The 18,808-nt window shown below is 43.7% G+C and overlaps 2 protein-coding genes across 3 annotated transcripts; one reads left to right on the top strand and one right to left on the bottom strand.

Annotated features, from left to right (window-relative positions):
* Positions 1-832: 832 nt before the first annotated feature.
* LOC9269307 (structural maintenance of chromosomes protein 3) lies at positions 833-18,283 on the bottom strand. The gene is made up of 29 exons (XM_066307387.1): positions 17,060-18,283; positions 16,914-16,989; positions 16,658-16,696; positions 16,492-16,559; positions 16,352-16,423; positions 14,248-14,327; positions 14,086-14,164; positions 13,898-14,015; positions 13,641-13,816; positions 12,916-13,161; positions 12,712-12,833; positions 12,120-12,264; positions 11,792-11,964; positions 11,599-11,698; positions 11,015-11,151; positions 10,704-10,908; positions 9,807-9,894; positions 9,584-9,733; positions 8,854-9,005; positions 8,533-8,724; positions 8,269-8,452; positions 8,099-8,169; positions 7,895-8,019; positions 2,977-3,003; positions 2,705-2,870; positions 2,484-2,630; positions 1,783-1,884; positions 1,438-1,612; positions 833-1,331 (listed from the first exon to the last, which is right to left on the bottom strand). The coding sequence occupies exons 1-29, from the start codon at positions 17,072-17,074 to the stop codon at positions 1,141-1,143; spliced, it is 3,621 nt and encodes a 1,206-aa protein (XP_066163484.1). The 5' UTR covers positions 17,075-18,283; the 3' UTR covers positions 833-1,140.
* On the top strand, positions 2,914-5,019 carry LOC136355140 (uncharacterized). 2 transcript variants are annotated; one of them, XM_066307385.1, is made up of 2 exons: positions 2,914-4,439; positions 4,673-5,019. In XM_066307385.1, exons 1-2 carry the CDS (start codon positions 3,290-3,292, stop codon positions 4,705-4,707), a joined length of 1,185 nt encoding a protein of 394 aa, XP_066163482.1. In that variant the 5' UTR covers positions 2,914-3,289; the 3' UTR covers positions 4,708-5,019. The 2 variants fall into 2 exon arrangements, with proteins under 2 accessions (XP_066163482.1, XP_066163483.1); XM_066307386.1 differs by having other exon boundaries at positions 4,681-5,019.
* Positions 18,284-18,808: the final 525 nt, after the last annotated feature.

Raw genomic sequence — 18,808 nt, forward strand, 5'->3', positions numbered from 1 at the left:
TCATAGGAAATAGCTTTTCCTAACATGAAATTTCAAAAAATAAAAAATAAAAATAATTGCACTGTAGCGTTCGCACTAACATATTACTAGTGATAGTAATATATCCGTGCATCGCAACGGGCTAGATACATTACTTAGGATGGAAGGAGGATAACTCGGCTTTTAAAATAGTAGAGAAAAAACCATATGAACTAGTATACCTTTCGTTGTTAGCCTTCGTGTTTCTTGATTGTATGATGCTGACTATTTTTGTTCTTCGTCGGCAAAGTTGGGATGGTACAGCGACAAAAACTGACATGTTATGCAACATACTAGATGCACTAGACTAAGTTAGTGAAAGATGGTTAATTAGGTGAGACCGTATTGACTTTGTGCTCTTTATATATCATCAAATAGCATACCGAGTGTTTTTTCTTCGTGTTTTTATTTAGTCATTTATAGTCGTTACATTGTAAGAACATTTTCAGGTGAATCCAAAAGGCGGATCTATGTTAGAACTTTAAGTTTGTTGCGTGTTGCTTACAATTATCAAATTATTTGCCTCATGCCATAGCTTGAGGTGTGTCAAATTATTTGTAGTTCTTCTGCAAAACCACAAAACAAAACAGAAAACATAACTACTCTACACAGTTATCCTAGATAATAAATTTCCATTGGTGGTAATAGTCATAGTTTCGCTGTTGATATAGGGATAAACAGAAATGTAACAACAACACGTCATAAATAATAGATGCATGCGCCACTGAATACATGTGACACCAAAAAATGTTGCTCTTCTTAGTGACTTGAAAGTCAATGCTGAAAATAAAATAATGGTAAAAAATTCAAAAAATTAACTCTAAAATTAACATTTTAAATTAAAATTTTGGCTATGGTCGATAAGCCAGAAAGCAAACAATGGCTCTGAAAGCTTAACATTATCTATCCATCAGCTGAGAACAAATCCAAAAACTGCATATTCACAACTAGTCCAACTGTCCAACCATGTAAATAAGACATCCAGCCAAAGCGAGACATGCATCAGCCTTCTCCACGGAAAAAAGAAACAATGTATGTTGGTAGCGTAAAATTGCAACTAAGATGATGTTGTCAGGCTTGAGTGTCAAGAGAAGCAAACCATTGGCACAAGCATATTTGGTCTCAAATAGCATTCTGTGTCTGGTCATGCCCAATGAAATCCAGAGCCTGCTCCTTTGACACCACATTGATGTAGCTCACCCTGTTCTTGTATGTCACACCATAGATTTTATCAGCAACTTTTACAATTTCCGGTCTGAATGTTGTCGCTATAAATTGAGTGTCAGCCATGTCCGAAAGACGGCGGATCATATCTGAAACATAGCTTAAGGAAAACAGATGTAAAATTATGCTTGTAATGTTCAAAGATTCTTTTGTAACGGGCACGAGAGAGATAGAGGGAAGAAATACAAAGGATACTGCCAACAGCAGTTCTGTACTGTGTATCCAGAGCAGCATCAATCTCATCGAAAAGATAGAACGGAGCTGGATCACAACGCTGGATGGCAAAAATCAGTGTCAATGCCACCACTGTCTTCTGCCCACCAGACAATTGTTTCATAGATTGGGTTTCACCCTGGCCAGTAAAGGAAACCTGAAACTCGAGTACCTCTCTTAGAAACTTCAGGAAATATTTTATACATAATATAATTCAGAAGGAATATAACAACTCGCCAGCATTATCTAACATCACTTGATTTTTTTGGTTGAATGAATAGTATACAAGCGCAGATACGTAAAAAAGCATATGCAAATAGGACATGCCTTGACTTTTACACCAATGTACTTCTCCATTCTATCTTCAGAATCTGGTTCACGAGGCCCATCCTCGTCATTATCAATATCCTCGTCGCCTGCATCACCATCCTACCAGAAAGAAAAGCATAAGCATTAACTTTCAAGAAGAGATATCACTTTCGAAATAGCACGCATGGAAGGAACTTTAAGAGAACTCCAGGCAAAGGCAATAAAACAAAGCCCTTGTTTAGTTCCAAACTTTTTCTTTAAACTTCCAACTTTTCCATCACATCAAAACTTTCCTACACACATAAACTTCCAACTTTTCCGTCACATCGTTCCAATTTCAACCAAACTTCCAATTTTGGCGTGAACTAAACACACCCAAAGTTGGAAATTCTAAAATGTGTCGATTTGCACTGTATTCAAACTTGGCGCTAGCTTTGCATTGAAGAATAACCCAGATTTTCAAAACAAAATATAAGACCGGAGTAATGCCAATTCATGGAAATAGGTGAGATAGCATAGGTTAGCCAATGAAGGTGACAACAATATCAGCTTTTAGTCCCCAGAAAATTGTGGTAGGCTATAGATGAAATCCAAGTAAACCCAGTGAAGGTGAATTGTGAATTTAGCACAACTAAAAGCACATTACTGGGTAATAGGGCTAAAAGCCTAAAAGTGCATGCCATGGAAGCAAGATCAGTCGGAAAGCAAGGAAAATATACTTTTTTCTTCATCATAACCAAATGTCCATGGCCACCTTGCACTAGTTCAGAAAATACTTCTCGGAAGTGCCTCGCAACTCCCTTAAATGTACGTTCAATTGATTCATCCTTCCTTTGGTCTAAAATTGACACGAGTTCCCTGATTTTCTGCATTTTTTATGAGATACAGTGTTTAGGATTCAAGCGAAACAAAAGGCAGCTGTACCAGGGGAAAATTTCACCTGATCACCAGCATCAAGTTCAGCCCTTCTTCTCTCTAGTTGTTCACGTTGTTCTGTGAAGTTCACACAGTCAAGAGGTTTTTTCTTAACATGTCTGAACTGCTGCAACTGTTCATTGCAGTCGTAAAGCATCTTCTGCAGCTGCCTCTTATTTTTCTGTCTGTACCTGTAGCATTGGCCATACAAATAGGATTGGTATGCATTCTGGACTGTTCAGCCAGTTCACTCATTTATATGGAAACAAAACTAGGTAGCCATGAAAAATGCAATACGTCTCAAAAGCGTCAGTAGGCAATGGTGTTAGGCAATAGAATATGCCGTCTGTGGATATCCCAGCTGCTATAGATAGCAGATGTAAATCAGGGATTAGCTACTATAGATAGCAGATGTAAATCAAGGGAATTATCCTTGCCTTGTACAGCAGGCCAGCCGGCCCTATATAACAGAAGGCGCCCCCTCCCATTGAGGTGTGGCCAATTGCCCCCTAATCCAATTCTCTACATGGTATCAGAGCTCCGGGTCCCGATCCCCATCTAACCTCGAGATCCTCTCCTCCAGCGCCGCCCCCTTCCTCCCTCCCTCCCCATGGGAACCCAATCGGACCTCCTCTCTGCCACTAGCGGCGCCCTTGGGGCCGATTCTGCCCCTGTGATCTGCCCCTTCGCCACCATCAACATCAAGCTCCACGTCCCCATGACCCTCGAGTTGAAGCCCTCCAACTTCACCAAGTGGTCAACAGCGTTCCAGGCCACGTGTGGGAAGTTCGGGCTGCTGCATCATCTCGCCACCGCCTCCACCTCGCGCCCCACCGACGAGGCCTGGAAACAGGCTGACTTCTGCGTCCGCGGATGGATGTACAGCACCGTCTCCGACGCCGTCCTCAACCTTGCCATGACCGACGACACGCAGACAGCGAGCGTTCTTTGGACGGCCATCGGCGGGGTGTTCCAGGCAAACAAAGCTCCTCGCGCCATCTTCCTGAATCACGAGTTTCACTCGATGACTCAGGGGGACCTGTCCATTGACGCCTACTGCATTCGCATGAAGGAGAAGGCCGACGAACTGCGCGACGTCGGGCAGCCCGTATCTGAGCCCAACCTCGTCCTCAACCTCCTGCGCGGACTCAACGAGGTCTACTCCGGCGTCGCCGACAACATCGCCGGACAGCAGCCCCTCACCCTCGCCACCGCACGCCATCAGCTCCTCCTCAAGGAGCTGCGGCTGCAAAACGACGAGAAGACGCGTGCTGCCGCCGCCCTCCTGGCTGCTGCCTCCTCTAATGGCGGTTTCCAGCAGCCGCAGCAGCAGGGTGGCCGGCGCCCTAACACCAAAAAGGGCGCCCAACAGCCCTTCCCAAACTCCTCCGGCGGCTTCTCCAACAACTCCGGCAGCCCCGGCACCAACAAACGCATTCCCTGGGGCTTCAATCCCTGGACCGGCGAACGTGTGGCCCCTGGAGAGCGCGTCACCCCCCCTGGACAGCGCCGCAAGGGAGGTTCTGGCGCCCCTGGAGGTCCTGGTGCCCCGGCTGGGCGCAACCAGGGCATCCTCGGGCCTTCCCCGCAGGCCCACACCGCCTTTGCTCCACTCCAGGCGTCCTCCAGCGGCTCCAACACCTCCACCAGCACCTGGGATGCAGCCGGCCTCATCGCTGCCCTGCAGAACATGCAACTGCATGGCAACTCGCCCTGGGTCGTTGACTCCGGCGCCTCTACGCACATGACGTCCTCGGATGGTATGCTTACCCAACGCCTTCCCCCCTCCATCTCCTCAATAACAGTAGGTAATGGCACTAGTATTCCTGTTACGTCTAGAGGTCATTCCATCCTTCCTACACCTACCACAAATTTCGCTCTTAATAATATTCTTGTCGCACCATCCATAGTCCGCAACCTGTTATCCGTTCGCCAATTCACTTGCGACAATAGTTGTTCCTTTGAATTTGACGCCCATGGTTTTTCTGTTAAGGATCTCAGGACGGGACGCGTGATTCTCCGCTGTAACTGCGACGGGGACCTATACACCATGCCTCCCTCCACACCTGGCGCCCCACCTCATGCTCTCCTGGCTGCTTCGTCGACTCTGTGGCATCAACGTCTCGGTCATCCAGCCCCCGCCGCATTAGAGCGTCTTAATAAACTTCATGCTGTTTCCTGTCATAAAGTAGACCACTCGCTATGTCACTCATGTCAGATAGGCAAGCATACGCATCTACCCTTCAGTTCTTCGCATTCCATAACTCATGCACCCTTTGAACTTGTTCACTGTGATGTATGGACTTCCCCCATCAATAGTCTGTCTGGTTTTTCCTATTACCTGGTCTGTTTGGATGATTTCACTCACTACTGTTGGGTTTTTCCGCTCCGAAAAAAATCTGATGCCCACCAACACTTAGTTGAGTTTGCTGCCTTTGCCAAAACACAATTCAGCCTCCCCGTCAAAAGTTTTCAGGCTGATAACGGCACTGAATTCGTAAACACCGCCACCATCAAATTCCTCGCTGCTCAAGGTACTCACCTTCGCCTCTCCTGCCCCTACACATCACCCCAAAATGGCAAGGCTGAACGCATCATCCGCACACTCAACAATTCCATTCGTACCATGCTCCTCCATGCCTCCCTGCCACCCACATATTGGGCCGAGGGGCTCATGACCGCCTGCTACCTCCATAATAGGCACCCATCCTCCTCCATTCAGCATGAAATTCCCTACACTCGTCTGCACAACCAGCCGCCAACCTATAGCCATCTGCGTGTTTTTGGGTGCCTCTGTTACCCCAACATGCAAGCAACCTCCAAACATAAGCTCGCCCCTCGCTCCACGGCATGCGTCTTCCTCGGATATCCCCCCTCGCACAAAGGTTACCGCTGCCTTGACCTATCGACCCGTCGCATCATCATCTCTCGCCACGTTACATTTGACGAAACCACCTTTCCCTTTTCAGCCACCTTAGCCGCCTCACCCTCCTCCGCTTCCCTAGACTTCCTCCTCGACGACGATATGGTTTCGGTGCCTTGTCCTACTGTTGTTGCAGGTGGGCTTCCATCCTCGACGCCCGTGGTCGCTCCATCCCACTCGGATGTTGAGCAGCCGCCCTCAGATGCTGCGGCCTCACACGGATCGCCTTCTTCGACACCGGGCGGGCGCGGTCCCGTGCCCCCGCCTGGACCCAGCGTGGTCCCCTTCCCACGAGTCTACGTCCGCCGCTCCCGTACGGCGTCTACGTCCGAGCCGGCAACTGCCCCAGCAGCCCCTGTGGCTCCTGACGCCCCGGCGCCACCTACGACGCCCACACCAGCACCGGCGGCATTCCCCGTTCCGGCACCGCCACCGCCGCCACCGCCGCGCGCCACTCGCACCATGACGGGTGTCATTCCTCGCGTCAGCTATAAAGGGTTGGCGGCCACAACGTCATCCTCACCGTCGCCAGTACCGACGAACTACCGCAGTGCCCTGGCCGACGCCAACTGGCGTGCCGCGATGATGGATGAGTACCAGGCCCTCGTCGACAACAACACCTGGCAGCTCGTTCCGCGGCCCCCTGGAGCCAACGTCGTGATGGGGAAGTGGATCTTCCGGCACAAGTTTCATGCCGATGGGTCCCTCGCCCGCCACAAGGCTCGCTGGGTTGTCCGCGGCTTCTCCCAGCGCGAGGGCGTCGACTACGACGAGACCTTCAGCCCGGTTGTCAAACCGGCCACCATTCGGTCTGTACTCACCATCGCCGCGTCCCGCGCCTGGCCCATTCACCAGCTGGACGTGAAGAACGCCTTTCTTCACGGCCACCTCGAGGAGACCGTCTACTGCCAGCAGCCGCCAGGATTCATCGACCCTGGCGCCCCAGAGCATGTCTGCCGACTGCAGAAGTCCTTGTATGGACTGAAGCAGGCTCCGCGGGCCTGGTACCAGCGCTTCGCCACCTTCGTCCGGAAGCTTGGCTTCGTCGCCTCCACCTCCGACACGTCCCTTTTCATTTTACGAGAGGGGATGAGTCTCGCCTACCTACTGCTGTACGTCGACGACATCGTTCTCACCGCCTCGTCCTCGGCCCTCCTACAGCGCATCATGACTCGGCTGAGCTCCGAGTTCGCCATGACAGACCTTGGCGCTCTTCACCACTTCCTCGGCATCGCTGTCACGCGCTCCTCCGATGGTCTCTTCCTCTCCCAGCGACAGTACGCCGTCGAGCTTCTCCAGCGCGCGGGCATGGCTGAGTGTCATCCGACATCGACACCTGTTGACACTCACGCCAAGCTATCCGCGACCGACTGGGATCTACTGTCAGAAAAGGATGCATCTGAGTACAGGAGCTTGGCGGGAGCTCTCCAGTACCTGACGCTGACTCGTCCTGATCTGGCATACGCTGTTCAACAAGTGTGCCTCTTCATGCACGCCCCACGCGAGCCTCACCGTGCGCTCATCAAGCGCATCCTACGCTTCGTCCAGGGGACTCTCTCCTCGGGTCTTCACATTGGCACCGGGTCTGTCGACAAACTGACTGCCTACTCTGATGCTGACTGGGCAGGATGCCCAGACTCTCGACGATCCACCTCCGGCTTCTGCGTCTATCTCGGCGACACTCTGGTTTCCTGGTCTTCCAAGCGCCAGACCACGGTGTCCCGCTCCAGCGCCGAGGCAGAGTATCGGGCTGTGGCTCACGTTGTGGCTGAGTGCTGCTGGCTTCGACAGTTACTCCAGGAGCTCCACATCCAGCTGCCCTCCGCCACCGTTGTCTTCTGCGACAATGTCAGCGCCGTCTACATGACGACCAACCCCGTCCACCACAAGCGAACGAAGCACATCGAGATCGACATTCACTTCGTTCGCGAAAAGGTGGCCCTTGGTGAGATTCGGGTTCTCCATGTGCCCTCCTCTCACCAGTTCGCCGACATCATGACTAAAGGGCTTCCGACAGCACTCTTTCGAGAATTTCGATCCAGCCTTTGCGTCCGGGAGCCTCCCGCTGCGACTGCGGGCGGGTGTTAGGCAATAGAATATGCCGTCTGTGGATATCCCAGCTGCTATAGATAGCAGATGTAAATCAGGGATTAGCTACTATAGATAGCAGATGTAAATCAAGGGAATTATCCTTGCCTTGTACAGCAGGCCAGCCGGCCCTATATAACAGAAGGCGCCCCCTCCCATTGAGGCGTGGCCAATTGCCCCCTAATCCAATTCTCTACAAATGGGCCCAAGTCTCGGATCTTCTTCATACACTCTTCTTGCTTAGCTAAATGCATGCTCCTGCTGCTCATGAGCTGTTCCAAATCCTTGGCACCATCTCGCACAGTCTGGTCCAGGTTAGCTTCAAGTGTCTGTATTCAAAGATAAACCGTTACACAAGTCAACGTGAGTTCTTTCAAAAATACGTCCATATAGCTATATTCAACTTACCTTCAGATTATCCCTTTGTCTTTTCAGTTCCTCTATCTTTATCGTAAAGTTATTGATAGCATCGACATTAGCTACCAAAAAGATCATTTGAGTTAGCTTAACACTTGGCCCCTTAGGAAGCATTAAGCATAATGCAGAAGGGAACTAAAAGTCTATCAGTGCGTCTATACCTTTCAGCATCGCAGTCAAATCATCAAGACTGCTCTTAGAGCTATTTAATTCTTGCTCTTTTGATTCAGCTTCAAGAGACAAGGTTTTAGAATCTGCGGATGAAATTACTGCTTCAAACTCTTTCTGGCGCCTCATGAGATTAGTTGATAGATTAGCTTTCAATTCTTCTTTCCTTGTTTCTATCTACATAAAAAATTGTAACTGCATTAGAACAGAGAGAATCTTCAGGGGAAAAAAGATGGTTGCTAATTTTCTTGAACAACCTCAATGCGTCTGTTTCTACATAAGACAAACTTCCCCTTTAGTTCAGTTAATTCAGTGTTCAATTGCAAAAGAAGATCTCTTTCTTCTGAAGTTAATTGGTCAATAATTTCAGTTCCCATTTCATTATATTTCATTGCAATGCCAGATTGGATTTGCACAATTTGGTTCTGGATGTTGTCGAGAGATTTTTCCTGCAAGGTAGAAGCTATTAGATAGAGTTGCAGGAGTATAGCAAAATAGACATTTTATACACAACTTTCATATTGAATATCAAGACAGTGGATCTCCCATGAACTGCAGTAAAAGAAAAGGAGAACCACCTTCTTTCCTAGTGCCTTCTCAAGTGATCCTATTTGCTTCATAGTGCTAGCAATGCCAACCTTAAAGTGTTCCAACTCTGATTTTGCATGATCACTTTCAGCATCCATTTGCTGCTGTTTGGTAACTAAATCTGTCATTTTCTTATCTATATGTATGGAAAGTTAAGGAGAGAAAATTCAAAGATATAAATTTTGTCTTGCACATAAGTAGTAGTAGTAATCAGCAACTCAGCTGTCTCAGCAAGAGGCTTTTAATGTTTCAATCACATATCCAAACTACTTTGAACTTGAAACCAAACAAAGCAAACAAACATGAGGGACGCCTTGCCATCCTCCCTCACAAACATGTGGCTTCTGGTCCCATATGTCATAGTCACAACAGCAAATCCTCATTGCCAACTATTAACAGTGACTAATACTTAAATTTTGCTAGTTTGTTGGCCCAACATGTTGAAGACCCAGCACTCCAGCAGTATTCTTATTTCTTACCATCATAATAATAGTCTGTATGCTTTGGCATACTCCCTAAAAAAATAAAGTTATGTATGCTTTGGAGAAGGTTATTGTGCATGCTTATTTCCAACCATCAGAGTAATGGCCAAATGAGCTACGGTGCAAGCAGGAAACATTAAATTTAATAGTAAACTGTTAACTCCTTATCCATCAGGTCAGGTCATGACAGAACGAGCATCTTCTATACCAGCGTCATGTAAACAAGGAGAAAGGATATCACTTAGATTCCTTTCAACATTCTTTAGATGTTCCTCCTTTTCCTCAATTGCCTTCATATTGTTCTTAATTGTTTTTACAAACTTCAGTTTTGAGCATCTATAGTCATGGAAACCTCCTGTCATATGACCTTTTCTGGCAACTTGATCACCTGATAACGACTCTTATTAATATTACACCATTAATTAATGCTGCTAATGACAAGTGAAAAAGTTTGAAACTACCATCAAGCGTGATGCAATTTAGCCCGTTATCGCGTGCAACTTTGGTCGCAGTTTCCAGGTCTTTGCATATTACTGTCCTGCCAAAAACCTAACAGAAATACAAAACTTAGACTAAAGTAAAATATATGACAACAGAAGAGATGCTATGCAATCTAGCCCAGATAAGCATATAACAGCGAAACGACCACTCTAAAAAGATGCACTCAAAGTAAAGAAATGTTCCATGCACACATACACTCTGACCCCACGCACGTATGAAAGCATGGGAAGGAAAGGATAGGCGATGCATGTCAATACATAAGTTATAGATGTTCATAATCATGAATTTATGACCCACCTAAGAACCCGTTACTCTAAGATTAGTCTCAGCTAAAAATACAGGGTATGCTCTAGTCTGGTTAGTATGATTCATAGACTTAATACAACACAGTGCCAAAAAATAATACATTATTTGATGGTCTGCCATGGCTACTGAACCCAAGCTGATGTTGCTGGGTGTAAACCTCCAAGCAGACAAAAGGCAAGATGTATACATGCAGAACTGAAGCATGAGTAAGACAGTGCAGATGAAGGGCATGATAGAACGAAAACATCAATTAAATTTACCAAGGTAGCCAATAAAATATGTAGATGTCAATTGAAAGAGCATGACAGAAAAATGTGGGCTACCATCGGTTGGCCAATTACGGATAATACGTCAATCGGCGTATTAGCGACAAAAAAATAATTTATAGTTAAAACTTTTACCTATGTGTTCTTAACGAATTAAATGTCAATGTTGAAAAAGAAATTACGATAAAAAAACTCAAAATCAACTCCAAAATTAATTTTTAAAATTTAAATTTTGACATTGTCATATACGTTATAGGGCAAAAGATGTGGCCCATGGATTAATACCTGTTCAAAAGCACGGCGATGATTGGCCTTATTACATTCTAATCTCTCTAACAATGGAACAAAATCGTCACTTCGTGGATAACTAACATCTGGAACTTTCACTCTATTCAGTGGAATAAATGTCACCCGTCCGCCTTTTTCTCGAGTCAATACTTGAATGATTTTCGTTGATATGTCGTCATTCTCAACAACTACATGGAACAGGCTACTCACAACAGAATAGAATACATCATTTACTAAAGAAACAGTGAAATAGTTAAAAAAAAATCTGGATCATGTCAGATGTATTAAATAGCAATTTAATTCAAGACCTATTCCCTGCAGTGACCTCAACAGCAGTGAAAAGCTTCTCATCACAATCAATCAGCTCTAGTATAGGACCAACAACTCCTGTAATACCATGTTCCATGGTAATTCTGCTAACACAATTTAAGCCTCTTATGATATCCTGAGGAAGGAAAAAAAATCACAACATGCAAATAAAGTTTCAAGCATTTTCCTGACAGAAAAATAATATAATATGGCAATAGTTGGCAAAACTCGATGTTTATAGGGCTACTATATCCTTTCAAGAACAATCATACCAAGCAGAAGAAATATTTAACAATAAACAAAGCAAACATTTGTCAAATTATCAATCAAAAATAAAAATCAAACTAGTAGTATCATTTTTTAATGATTATGTAAGTTTGTTGATACTGCCACTATATTTAAATATATGACACTGTTCACTTTATTTGGTCTTCGGCGTGCAACTTTGACCACTATTCTTCTATTAGAATAGAACGATAATATCTTCTTTTTTTATAATGTAGAATTACTTACAAAGAAAATATACCCATAGCAGTCAGTAATATGAACAAAAAGGTGTGAAAAAAATGTAGCATTTCCATACCCCAGGTGTTGCATTGCCCAGCTTCTCCTTTGCATTCACAAGATTTTCCTTGAGCCTATCTTTTTCAGCTGTCACATTAGCTTCCTCCATCCAAAACGATCTAGGACATTTTTCATTATCAGAGTATGTAATGTATAAAGTAATAGATCTTCCATTAAATCAAAAGGCCATGACTGTTAAGAAATATACGTAATTCCTTTCTTCTTGAAGCTTGTCTCTCTGCTTCCTCAAGTCATTGTAATCACTGTGCTTCTTTGCAAGTGCGGACTCTAATTTGTTTGATTCACTTTCGTAGAACTCAAAATAGCTATTCAAGTTATTAATTTTGTCTTTAAGCTTCTGGATTTCTTCTTGGAGTAAACCTCCCTGGAGTAGTTGCAAGGCAGGTAAGTTGGATATAAATTCATCAAACAGCAGAAGGGTGATTAAAAAATCACATGACTGGTCAAGTTGAGAGCAAAAAATACAGCTTAACATAATACATAATGTATTAACCAAGCTAAAATATAATACAACATAACCTGCTTTCGGTTTGATAAAAGCACACACTCAAGATCATCAATTTCCTTTTGAAGCCACTTATCTCTGGCAGCTTTGTTTGCAAATTGGGTTGCCCTCCCCTGCTTTTGGTACAATATACTTAACTGCTTCTGACGGTCCATTATGCTATCCCCACAAAGTGCAAGTGTCAAAACGAGCTATCATAAAGAAAAGATTATACATGGAAATTATTCTAAACTCTCGAGGGGACATCCCCTCATTGTTTGCATGTCCTCTAAATGGTTATGAAAAAATTGAAAAAAATGAAAAAGATAGATTAGTATGTGATAAATCACTCCACAAACATGCAATGTCAAATTTAACTTCTAAAAGTTGCAACAAAAAAAATTGACTGTGAATATACATTAACAGGCCATAGTTTTTTTTTGTTGCAACTTGTAGAAGTTGAATTTTAACTTGCATGTTTGTGGAGTGATCTATCACATTAATATCTATCTTGATAAATTTTTTCAAATATTTTCATAACAATTTGGATAACATGCAAACAATGAGGGGATGTCCTCTCGAGAGTTTAGAATCCACTCCCAGATTATACATCAACATATTTTTTACCTTTTTGATATTTCTTCCTCTTCCCTCAGTTTGGTTTGATGCACCTTACTAGTCTCAGCTAATTCAGACTTTGACCTTTCACTCTCCATCCTCACACTTTGTGAATCCCTCGCAGCTTCATCCTAGAAATAGATTTTTTTTAAGTGTAGCAAAGAAAAAAACAAAAAAAATCATGAGAAATATCAAATATGAACTATGGCATACCTTTGCCAATTTTTCATTCAAAATTCTATCTTTTATATCTCTCAAATCAAGCTCAATTTGAGCAACTACCTTAAGCACCTCTGTACACTTCTTCTCTACATCTTCCTTTTGAGCCTTGTTCTCATTTATCCCCTTGGTTGAGAATTTTATTTCTTTCTCAAAACTCCTGATCTTCTCACGTACATCTACCACTTCATTATCCGCATGGGACATTCTTTCAGAAATTTTTCTTCGGTTATCATCCATCTAACAACAAGAGGAATCAAAGCAGGCAGTAAAACAATTGATCCATTGGCTATAATGATTAAAAATGAACTCTTGTCACTCTCGTTTTCACCAACCAATGAAGAAACAAACATTTTTTTTTAACTGCTGCCCGGATCCAGAGCAGTAGGGTTAGTGGTATAGTGGGTGGTTACTGATGAAGCCATAAATACTGTGTTTTCTTTGGTTTTTTTAAGAGTGAATTTTACATATCACATCGCAGTTTGTATAATGCAAATATGGTTGATGCATTGAGGGAACGCCTTAATTCAAAAGTTTCTTCCATCACAACCAAAAAAATATGACATCACAGTGAGTAGGAAATGCTAAATTTTAAAGGTTTGTTTGCCAAACTTGTTGCAATGGTCATTCATTTCTTTTAGTTTGAATATTCCAACTTGCATGGCAGGAAAAATGCATCTTGAAACTAAACGTACACAACAAAAATGGTAGAATCTTACCAAAGCTAATTCGTTCCTAGTATCATTTAGTTCATGGTCCAGTATGGTATACTCAAGTGATCTTCTTTGTTTGTCCAGCTGCTGGTACTTCTTCATTTCTTCTTTCTCTTCATCAAGTTCTCTCAACCTTTCCTCCAAGTAGTGGACAACTTGATCAATCTGCTTTCTTTTGTTGGCTGCTAATAAATCATGAATCAATGTCCACTTACAAGAGGTCCCCTACAAATATATAAACATTTATGATAACTTAAACATGCCTGTTTCCTGCATGATTTTCAAACTCTGTCGCCGTCTATCTTCATAAACGCGCGTACCACCGATCTCTTTCAGGAGTTCCAGTCGTTCAGAATCTTTCATTAGGGTAAGGGCTGCAATCTACTCATAACAATTTTCATTACATTATAGCTGAACAGCACATGGCAACAATCAGGTGAAAAAATATTACCTTTCCCTGCTGGACAACGTAATATGGATTTGAGCGAGAAAATCCAGCATTCTCTAACAGATTCATGACTTCAGTTTTACTGAACAACATAGAATTAAAAGGGGGTACAAGCAAGCAACACTGCTGTAACATGGTTGGCCTGTTTAGGGGTTTATGAAATACCTGATATGCTTCCCATCCAAGTAGTATTCATCCTTCTTTGAAGCTACTGTCCTGCGCAAGCGTACCACCTTTTTCTCGACCTAGAGCAAAGTAGTTTTTTTTCTTTCACTCACAATCAGGAGCATGAATAACATGCCATACATTGTTCAGCAAAGCAAAAGGCACCTAATACACAGTTCTTGCTGAAATATGCTGATAAATAACTAGCAGTACACTGTTGACTACCTTGCATGATCACCTACAAAGCAACTTATTAGTTTCCTTAATAGTTGGGATCCCTCTTTATAGATATATCCTATGCATTAGAGATAAAGTCAGTTTCTTAGGTATCATGTCAGGTCATCCCTATAAAAGAGTGGCATATCTATCCATTTTCAATTACACAATGATAAAGACTAATCTCTAGTCTCTCTCCAATGATCTTTACCGCAGTCTAAGTTCCCTTATCATCCCTAGCAGCCGATGATGCCCAGCTTTCCTCCAGCTGGTGTTCACCGTCAAGAATTCATAACATGACTGAATAGCATGCACTCACATTTTTCGGGAATACGCAAGGAGCGCATTTTTTCCATTAAGAGAAATAAAAGTTATTTACATTTGAAAGAGAAAAACAGCACGGGACTGATACAGGACAATAACAGACAATCCTAGGTCTATCTCTCGCGCTGATTTTGGCGACCAAACTCCCTCCTGAATTGCAGCGCAGGGATCGTCGGGTTTGCTTTATGCCAAAGAGAGGCTTCGTCCACCATCCCTCTAGCCACATCCACCCAAGATCTACACTGCTGATTGAAGATCCGACCGTTCCGTTCCTTCCATATTGTCCATGCTACCAATGTCACCACCGTGTCGAAGCCTCGACGATGTGACTCACTTAGCACCATTCTGCTATCGCACATCCATTGGTGAAAAGAAGCTTCATTCACTGGCAGGCAGTTGGGGTGGCCGATTGCTCTCAAAGTCCACCACCAAAGCTGCCTTGATTCTGGGCAGCCGACTAGGATATGATCAATGCTCTCATCTTGCTGATCACAGAGAATGCAGCGGTCGGGATGCGGCAATCCCCGACTCCGCAGTCGGTCGGCTGTCCAGCATCTGTTCAACGCGACCAGCCAGAGGAAGAAACGACAGCGAGGTGGGGCCAACGAGTTCCAGATCGGCGTGGATTCAAAGGCAATTCACCCAAGGAACAAAGCTCGGTAGGCAGATTTTGAAGTGTATTTGCCTGAGCTTTCCCACTTCCAGGAGAGTGAGTCGGGCTCTGCGGAAGAACAATCAACTGACTGAATCAGCGACCAAAGTTTGAGGTATTCGAGTATTGCCTGAGTCCCAAGCGCGCCACTTATGTCCTTGATCCATCTACGGTTAGACAACGCTTCAGCCACCGTCCGGCGCTTCCGAATACGAGTAGAGACATGATCGTAGATGGAGAGTGCAATAGCTCGGATGGTTCCTCCTTGCAACCAATTGTCCTCCCAGAAAAGGATTGTTTGCCCGTTACCTAGCTGACAGACGGTGGAGGCGGCGACAAGGTGAAGTTCTTTCTGTGAGCAAGGGATTTCCAATCCCTGCCAAGGCTTGGTCAGAGAGGTCCTTTGCATCCACGTCCAGCGGGAACGTAGTGCAATGCCCATGAGCTTCAAGTTTGGCACACCAAGACCTCCATAATCCTTGGGGGAGCATACTTTGGTCCAGGCTACCCGGCAGCATCCACCATTCACTTGCGCCTTACCCGCCCAAAGAAAACCACGCCGTACCTTATCAATACCTTTGATCACCCACTTGGGTGCATCAATTGCGACCAATAGATAGATTGGTATGGCGCTCAAGACAGCATTGACCATGGTTACACGACCGATCGACGACATCTGATTAGATTTCCATGTGGGCAGCCATCGGGCAACCTTGTCAACAAGAGGCTGTAGGTCCTCTTTTTTCAGCTTGAAGATGAATAGCATGCACTCACATGAAAGATCTCATAGTTGTTGATGCATTTTCATAAATAGAATGTGCATCTGGAGAGCTAGATAATTTAAATCAAATGAATTTTGATCAACGAATTAGAGGACCTACTCCCGGTAAAAAAAAATATTAGAGGACTTACTGGAATACGGTTGTCTGAATTATCAAACACTATCTCAACGAAAGCCGAAAGAACTGAGATGTCAGCACCTTCCTGAAATGGTTATTGTTATCAAATAGCAAACACCTATCTCAACTAAATCAAAGAGAGAGGATGCGTACATGAAGAAGGGCTCCCCTGTCTTCACTGCGCAGGTTCTGAAACATGTCACTAAGGACAAACCGTATAGCTGGAGCATTAGAATGCCCAAGTTAGGAGAAAAGTATCACATAAGCATAAGAATAATAACCTACTAGCTAGCAACATCACATATCTAAAAAATATTACCATGGAAGAAGTTTGATTTGCCAGATCCATTTGCACCGACTGTGATAAACATGCAGATTTATGTTAGTTTGTATACAATTAACGCATACAAAGATTACTATAGTCATCAAATATTGCAATTATCTCCCCTGCACCCCCAAGAAAACAAGGCAAGTGCAGGAAACTGCAGGACAATCCGAACAGCGCCTTAAACTAGCCATGCACAAGCTGGCAAAAACTCATGGACATGTTGGTTAGATGGGGAGGAAGAAATTACCAACGACATTAACTTTTGGGCTGAAAGGTTCTGTTGAGATCTCCTCCCTGTAGCTCTTAAATCCTTCTACCACAACCTGCACAGACAGACAGCTTCTGAGTCGACACGGACCAACATGTCATCAAAATCAGAACAGCAGAACATACCTTCTTTATATACATGGTTGAGACAGGGAGGGATCAAACGGTCACCATGAAATCCTACAAAATGAAGGGCAAATCGGTAGGCTCCATCTAGACGAACTAAATCTCCATACATGGCAGCAAGCATGCATATGCACACAGTGGAAATTGATCTTTTGTGCTGAATGGTCGAATGAATGATTTGTGATAATTATTCTATTGTACAAACGAAAAAATTAACTATTATTATAAAGTTGAAAGACGGACTTAAAACAATATTCTATGACATTCATATATAGAATTGTTTCAGAAAAAAAGGACCATTTAGAAGTTCGGAAAGCATGCCCATTAATTCAGTTATCCATTCCTTCAAAAAGAAAGGGTCTAAAGATCCCAATCCGTACAATACTACGATCCTACCAAACCAAAATGGTCCTAAGCCAACTTTCGTAGTATCCCAATCCTAAATAAGAGTTCCATACGATCCCTTGGTAACGGTAGAGCTTACGTAGGATCCCGATCCTACATAAGGATTATTTAAAATCAAGGTGGGTTAAAAATAATGTGAGTAAGTCCACACAAGTTTCTAAAGAAGTCGATTAAATTTATCAAAATCAATATTATAAGCTTTAATATTTTTTTCAGAAATAAGCATTGGATTTGTGTATCGTTGAATTAAGATTGAGGTGTGATACATACAACACAACGGACACAAGCTTTAATTTTTGCAATGTATTACAAATCTTATATTTTAATATACACTTATATAAAATCTGATAGGATCCCAATCCCAATCCTACGATCAATATATCATAAAAAAAAAAGAAACGATTCTACCGAGTATCTCGATCCTAACAAGTGGCAACCTCGGTAGGCACGAGGCCGAGACGAAAAGACCAACGCGTGAGAGTCACAGCTCGAAGCAAACAAACACTAGTGTACACTACCCAACCCGCGCTCATGGAAATCACCTGGCGAACCACCCAAAAACCCTAGCAGGGGAATGGGGGGACAAACCCTGGACTCCGCCTCCCCAACCGCGACCGCTGGCGAGCAAATCCGGAAACCCCAGATGAAACGAACTCCACCACCGAGCAAGAGGGGAGGAAGAATCAAAATCACCTCGTCGGAATGGGGGGGAGACCGGGCCGGAATCGATCCCGAACCGGGAGGAGGACGAATAACTGAAGAAGACACTCCCCGGCGACGGCGAGCGAGCGAGCGAGCGCGCGAGAGGAGGGAGCAGTTGCCGTGGGGGTAGGAGATGAGGGTTAAATAGACGTCGTTTCGTTCGGCGGCCCACGTCACACGGCCCATCTGTTGCCTGTTTAGTCACATCACATCACATTTCCCAAAATAAAAAATTTCACGCTGTCACGTTGAATATTTGAACAATATATAAAGTATTAAATGTAATAAAAAAAATCAATTACTCAGATTGTGTGTAAATTGCGAGACGAATCTTTTAAGTAACTGCGTTATGATTTGATAATGTGGTGTTACAGTAAACATTTGCAAATGACGGATTAATTAGACTTAATAAATTCGTCTCGCAGTTTCTTGGCAAAATTTATAATTTATTTTGTTATTATACTACATTTAATACTTTAAATGTAGGTACATATATTCGATGTAATAACTAAACCCAAAATTTTTTTCCAACTAAATAAGGTCTTAGTAATTGGTATCATTAATATATATCTCATTATTTTTATGGTTATTATTATAATGTTTAAAATAAGAGTAGATATTAAGATGTACCACACTAGTGCA

The sequence above is a fragment of the Oryza sativa genome, chromosome 2, assembly GCF_034140825.1.
Source record: "Oryza sativa Japonica Group chromosome 2, ASM3414082v1".
NCBI classification, from domain to species: domain Eukaryota; kingdom Viridiplantae; phylum Streptophyta; class Magnoliopsida; order Poales; family Poaceae; genus Oryza; species Oryza sativa.

Coding starts and splice junctions, on each gene's coding strand:
- LOC9269307 (XM_066307387.1), bottom strand. Junction 9,895..10,703: donor ATCGCCGTGCTTTTGAACAG/GTATTAATCCAT, acceptor TATTTCTGTTAG/GTTTTTGGCAGGACAGTAAT. Junction 1,332..1,437: donor GTACAGAACTGCTGTTGGCA/GTATCCTTTGTA, acceptor GCTATGTTTCAG/ATATGATCCGCCGTCTTTCG.
- LOC136355140 (XM_066307385.1), top strand. CDS start 3,290: ATGGGAACCCAATCGGACCTCCTCTCTGCCACTAGCGGCGCCCTTGGG. Junction 4,440..4,672: donor GCACATGACGTCCTCGGATG/GTATGCTTACCC, acceptor TTTTCTGTTAAG/GATCTCAGGACGGGACGCGT.